Here is a 6594-nt window from a genome sequence, read left to right on the forward strand (position 1 = left end):
GAGAAGAGTAATTAGAATTCAACTTACTTAAATTATTTCAGTAATATTATTATTTCATTGTATCCTTAAAGAGGACATATTTTACTATTCGTCTAACATAATTAATATTCCTGACACGCAAAAATTAATTACAAGAAAATATCTAGCTAATTAACTCTGCAAGCTGTACACGTGATGTCATTTTTCAATTGCGTGTCAAGATATAATATTGCGTTGAATCAATTTTTATCCTACAAAACTGCTTTTACAAAATATATTCGGATCGAAAAGTTTCTTATGTTGTAGAAAAAGAGAAAAGAGAGAGCGAAAGAGAAAAAAGAAAATTCTGAGAACTCCGTACGCTGCATCCGTCACTGTTCAGCCGATCACGTGGTCAGCGTGGGCTACTTGGCCGACTAACTCCCTAGTCCACCACTAGTACCCATGAATAGATCAGCTGATTCGTTTTCTCGGTGGCTCGTGTTGTGGTCCATTGGTCACCGACACTCTTATGAATGGCGTCATGGAGCGACACGCCAGGAGCGATCCTCGCTGTGTGCTGTCGATGTCTCCTTAGAGAAAACACGTCTCGTTCGAGCGTCGACGAAGAGTGGGCCGGAGGATCCCTAGAGGATTACGATCTCGCGGAGTTTGCGAACGTGGGACTGCGTAGAAATAGACACGACGGGAAAGGGCTGCCGCGCATACATGGGATAGATCTGAGCCGTGCGGTCTATTTTCGTGAGAGGGACTGCGCGCCTGTCCTTCCTGGACGGACCGTGATCCGGACCCCATCGTGATCCTCCACCCCACGACTAGGATTTCGTCGGTGAATCGGTCAAAATGACGGAGGCACTACGTGAGTAGCTTCTGGGATGTGTGGCGTTTCCGAGAACGTTCTTTGTAACAATCTCTCCGAGACATTTTTCCGGGTATCGTGGGGATGAGTATTTGTTTGAATTGCATGTGCGTGAATATGGATGTACAGATATGTTGAAAGTATCACATTATTGGCGAATCATTAAGCGATTATGTGTATTATCTTTGTGTTTTGTTATATTATAATATTAATTATATTATATTAACTATATTAAAATTATTATATTAATAGTCATTTTATTATTATTATTTTATTACCAGATTATATTTATTACCTATTATTGTTTGCTTTACGTTGATGTTAATAATGTTGGTCTCTTACAGCTCAGGAGGTGACAAAATCCAGTTTCCGTCGGAAAGTGTGGGACTACATGACGAAGAACGAGCTGGTAAACTTCCCCGTGAACATATACAAACGTATCCCGAATTTCAAAGGTGCCGCGGAAGCGGCGCAGCGATTGGTGGAACTGGATGAGTTCAAGAAGGCCAGAGCCATAAAAATCAATCCGGATAAGCCGCAGGAGCCCGTACGATTTCTGGCTTTGGAGGCCAACAAGGAGATCATCGTACCCATTCCCAGGTTGAGATCCGGTTTATTTCTGCACATCACACCGGTCGCTGGCGCAACGAAGGAACAATTAAAGACTCTGGCCTCGATGCGTGGCCTAGAACAAGCTGGTAAACCATTCGGACTCGACTCGCATATCAAGGTGAATATTTTGCATCAATAAAATAATTAATTTAACATAAATGTGTCGATGTATCGTTAAAAATGCGATATTAAATCGTTGAAACTTTCGTTATTCCTGCAGATAGATCTCGTGGTGCTGGGATCGGTATGCGTCAGTCGGGATGGATACCGGCTCGGCAAAGGGGAGGGTTTCGCGGACCTCGAGTTCGCGATGATGATGAGAATGGGCACGATAACGGAAGACACGGTCGTTATCACGACGGTGCACGATTGCCAGATCGTGGACCACCTGCCGGCGGAATTGTTCAAAGAGTACGACGTGCCGGTGGATATAATCGTCACGCCGACGCAAACGATATTTGTGAAGCCGCGACTGAGGAAACCGTCCGGCATTCTGTGGCACATGCTCAGTGAACGAAGACTCAAAACCATGCAGGTATTACAGCAGCTCAAAGAGATGGATGAGAAGTATGCATTAAGTTGCCTGTGAGAATCACCCCGGCTGACCGGTTCCGCGTTAAACACACGATTTATCTCTTTCGCAGAGATGGCAAGACCGTTGCTCTGAAGGAGGTCGACTCCGACGTGGAGACCCGTCCGTACATTAAAAATCGCGTCAAGTACGCGAAGAACAAAAAGCGTTCCAACCCGAAGAGGGACATGACGGAGGATTCCGTCATGGATGGTACCAAGGATAAAACGGACAAGCGCTTCTCGCGCAGGCGAACGTACAAGAAGACGAAAGTTGAGGAGAAGAATAATTCTTCCAACGCTGAAATACAAGTATATTTCATATCAGACTTTACAAAGCTATCATTCTTTCTATCGAAGATGTTCAATGCATGAATCTTCGTTAAAGTGAAGCTAATTCAGTATTAATTTAATACTGAATCTAATTACTATTAATTATTAATTTAAAAAATAATTTCTGTTCGCACTTGTACCTCTGAAATATATATATAAGACATCTGTCTTATGCGTAGTATTGTTTATGAATGACAACTCATCTCTGTCATAGACGAAAATGGAGAATAACGGCAAGAGCGCGTCCCGGCGCCGTAAGAATCTTCGTGCCAGGACGAAAGCGCACATCGACTTCTCGTTGAAGCTCTCCAACATCTCGTCCGGCGTGAGGGTTCGCGATCTCAAGAACGCGCTGCTGGAGCGCGGCGTCAAGCCGAGCGAGATAACTTGGCAGGGCTACCGCGGCATCTGTTACCTTCACTTCAGCAAACTCCGGGGCGAGACCGCCCTGCCGGATCAACCGGTCCAGGTGGACTCGATCGTGGCGAACCTGCAGCAGCTCCGTATCGGCGAGCCCGCGAACGACGGCGAGGAGGACTTCATACACGTCGAGCCCGCGAAACCGATTTCCAGAATCGAGGTGACCGACGTGACGACAGTTTAAGCGAGCAGCCATGTCACGTGCTTGTGTGCGTTGCCTCTTGGACGTCCCTCCGGCGTTCCAAGGATGAACATGCTTCCGAAAATGCTTTCCTCTTATGTGAGTTCTCTTTGATGATGCGTACCGTGAAGCGCGTTTTTCGCATCAGTTACAGATTCTTTGATGAATTTTTGGGAACTCTGGAAATTGCGATTAATTTTTATACTAATTCAAGTCCGATACTGATTTTTGTATTAATCAAAGTTCTATTGTTAGTTTAAGGGTATTTAATACGTGATAACGCCATAACACTGCACATTTATTTGCACTTTCGCACAAGCGAAGTCGAACTCTCGCTGAAGAACCGTAACGAAAAAGGAACTATTGCAAGTTTCCGAGTATAATCTGCAATGTTTTTTACTGATACTCAGACTAGTTTGAACGGTTTCAACATATGCATGATTTACGTTAAATATACTATTTTTTTTCTTTTTAGTTATTTTATATATTGTTGTTACTTCGCTTAAATCTGTCTTAACGGAGTTGTACTTGTGCACATCAGCTTGAGGTAACGCGCCGATAACGGCGATACGAATTCGGTTCAGAGAGACCGAGATGTGATATTTGTCTGGTGCGAATATTAATAGTTACGATTAACACAGACGTACCGAAATATATATATATTATATATTTTTGGCTAATAATTTTATTTATAGTACTTCCGCATTAACCGTCATGCTCGTACGTCACATGCGAGAAGCTATTGAGAGTAACTTTCCAACAAATTCGTCGTAACACGCATAATGATCTGTGATCAAAAGGTGCTTAGGAGTAAGATAGCGGTTCCATGGAAAATCGTAGCGGGCGCAAGAGATCCGAAAAATCAAGGAATAGGAAGATTCTATCAAAAGATCGCTAAACGACATTTGTGCTGCTGGGAAAAAGGACATTTGTTTAGATTCTTTTTCAACTTTTCTAGTCTTTCCCATTGTATTAAAGCATCGTGAAAATCCATGGAATCATGGCCTGTAAAGAGTTATTACGTACACAGTGACTGCTACTGCATTTCTTCATGGAACAGCGAAGGGCGTAATCATTCTGGATTAGTTTTTTCCGTTCTCCACATAGAAGACACGAATCGAGATAAAATCCATGTGAGTAGAGTGCATATCTGCGATATAACATTTGAATGACAAATATCTAACATTATAGACTGACGACAATAGCTTAAGTGTTATATTATATATTATAATACAAAAAGAAGAGTCGACCAGCGAGACCAGGAGGGGATGAATTACTGATGGTTTTTCTTCGTGTAGAACGGGTGGAAGAATACTCTATTTTTCTGTACGCGTATATATATCCTCGTGAGAAAAGAGATAAATACAGATAATATATTTTCGTGGTTCCAGCAGCTTTACATTTATAGGCGTGTCCGCGGATCTTCCATGCGTCGTCATATGCGACGTTGCGGGGAAGCGATCGCTTGCGCGTCAGCAGGAAAAAAGTAAAACGGCAATACTTTGTGATATTAACAAATATGATTTGTTGTTACGATTAGCGACGATAGCGTTAGAACTAATAATGATGATTATTTTTATGAAGACGCGCAATAGAGAGTTATCATAATTACACTTATATACATTATAATATTATACATACGCGCTATATATGTACAAATCTTGCATATATAAAGGAAAACATTCTTTTTACTAAGGCTACTGGCGTGATGATGCTTTCATGTATGCTCTCTGCTATGTTTTCCAATTACCCGTATCCATAATCAAGTCCGCCCCTATAATCTCCATAGATAAGCATGCAATTTTCACGTCTCTCTCGTCCTTCTTCATAAATATAAATGAAACGTGCCTCCTACGTCCCTCCATAAATATATTAATCGAAACGTGAAATCGAGGACAAATCAGACAAGTAAATTCCCTTTTAATCTGCCGGTAATCGATGATCTTTCGGTCGCGGTGGTGCTCTGCGAGATGCGATTAACGAGTGGCGATAATTACTTCTCCCGCCTCGGAGGAGCAGAAGAAACGTTTCTTTCGCGTTGGGATTTTCTTTTCCATCGGACGGAAAAGCGGAATTAAGACGGTCGTCGCGGTCGGAAGCTCCTCTCGTTTTCCGGCGCGCTCGCGATTGAAATCGCATTAGTCCCGATTGAATTTTCCCGACGAGCATCTCCCGCAGGAGTTTCACCGTTATCGGTTTTTCTTGCTCGATGAGAGGCGGGATTTGCGTCCACGTAGATGAAACAGCGGAGGATTGTACAATCGTAGAAAAATAGCGAGTGGTTCCGCAAAACGGCCAAGAATGGTTCGTCTTGGTAGTTCTTACCGTTTCGCGGAGTCTCCTCCATTTTCGCTGGAGCTCTCTCATTTATCAGTAAGGGAGTTAATTTGCGAGGCGCGTAAAGGCAATTAAAAGCGAGGCAGCGGGGCTTAGGGTTCCATTAGGTCGAATCTCCTTATTTAACGGCGCCTTTACCGCGCAAAGGACTTCCACCGGCTTTCAACGGCCGCTAGAAACTGAACTACATTATCTTCTATTGGATTTCCCCATCGGAGACCGGCGAGGGCCGGCGATTGCCGCTCTCCACCTCTCGCTTCGTTACTCCTTTCCGTTAAGAACCGTCCGCTTATCCCTTGTAGACACCTCGTCAGCATTATTCTATGGAAAACTGTTGATCCTCTCGCAGATCGCCCATCTGATCGCGCGAGAAATGCGCGTTTCTGGAATACAAAGGAGGTAACACCGCAATTTTCCCCTCGAATGGCGAAAGATTTTTTTCGCGCACGATTGCAAAAAATAAGAAATTTGGGAATATTTTTATTAAACGTAAAATTCCATGTTGCGCACGAGAGGGTATTTAATTAATATGATGATGCAAATGCTGTTTCACCTTCGGAATCAATCGTGGCGCATTGATTGCGAATTTTCGCGACTGTTTATATTTGACGTTAAGCGAATTAAGCGAATGAAAACGATCAACAAAAAAGCCACGTTGAATAATTTTCATTCATTATAGCCGCGTGTAGTGCCGTTCGCAATCGATTATCGCGCAGAGGCATTAAAAATACATCGAGCTAGTAGTTTAATCGTTACGTTATTTGCGGCGCCTGTATAAGCGGCGAACGCAATAATTGCACGGTAATTGGCCCGTTATGTCATTGGCTTGCAGCAGCTTTACAAACGCAATTAGCGCGGGATATTTCTTTCCTTTCAGACGTGATTCACAATGGACAACTTATGCGCTTGTTACATAAATTGCGCCCCCTGCACTCACTCGCTAATTTGGCGGACAATTATTTTCTGTCAAGCCTTTCTGTCGAGAGCAAAGCAACGTTTATTATTGCATTCCCGCTGCCGGCATCTATGGGCGAGGGCTTTGATCAATTTAGAGCTAATTTTTCTCTAAGGTATACTTTTGTATCGTCTGAACCGGGATCCACGTTGTACATTGTACAGGCTGGAGTGGGTGACCCCTTTCACCCCCTTTTCACCCTTACGAAACGGCGCCAGTGCTATCGATTATCCGGCGCTCCTTCAGTCACTTGGTTAATACCAAATCTAATGTACTTGTAATTCTTACGGCATATGAATATGCTAATGGCGATGTCTTCTTGATGTAAGATCAATAGCTCCTTTGTCT

General features: G+C 43.3%; 1 protein-coding gene across 1 annotated transcript; it reads left to right on the forward strand.

Annotated features, from left to right (window-relative positions):
* The first annotated feature begins 83 nt into the window (after positions 1 to 83).
* Positions 84 to 4652, forward strand: LOC105276978 (methenyltetrahydrofolate synthase domain-containing protein). The gene is made up of 5 exons (XM_011335066.3): positions 84 to 838; positions 1183 to 1568; positions 1671 to 2017; positions 2095 to 2332; positions 2568 to 4652. The coding sequence occupies exons 1-5, from the start codon at positions 823 to 825 to the stop codon at positions 2955 to 2957; spliced, it is 1377 nt and encodes a 458-aa protein (XP_011333368.2). The 5' UTR covers positions 84 to 822; the 3' UTR covers positions 2958 to 4652.
* Positions 4653 to 6594: the final 1942 nt, after the last annotated feature.

Source organism: Ooceraea biroi, chromosome 3, assembly GCF_003672135.1.
Source record: "Ooceraea biroi isolate clonal line C1 chromosome 3, Obir_v5.4, whole genome shotgun sequence".
NCBI lineage: Eukaryota > Metazoa > Arthropoda > Insecta > Hymenoptera > Formicidae > Ooceraea > Ooceraea biroi.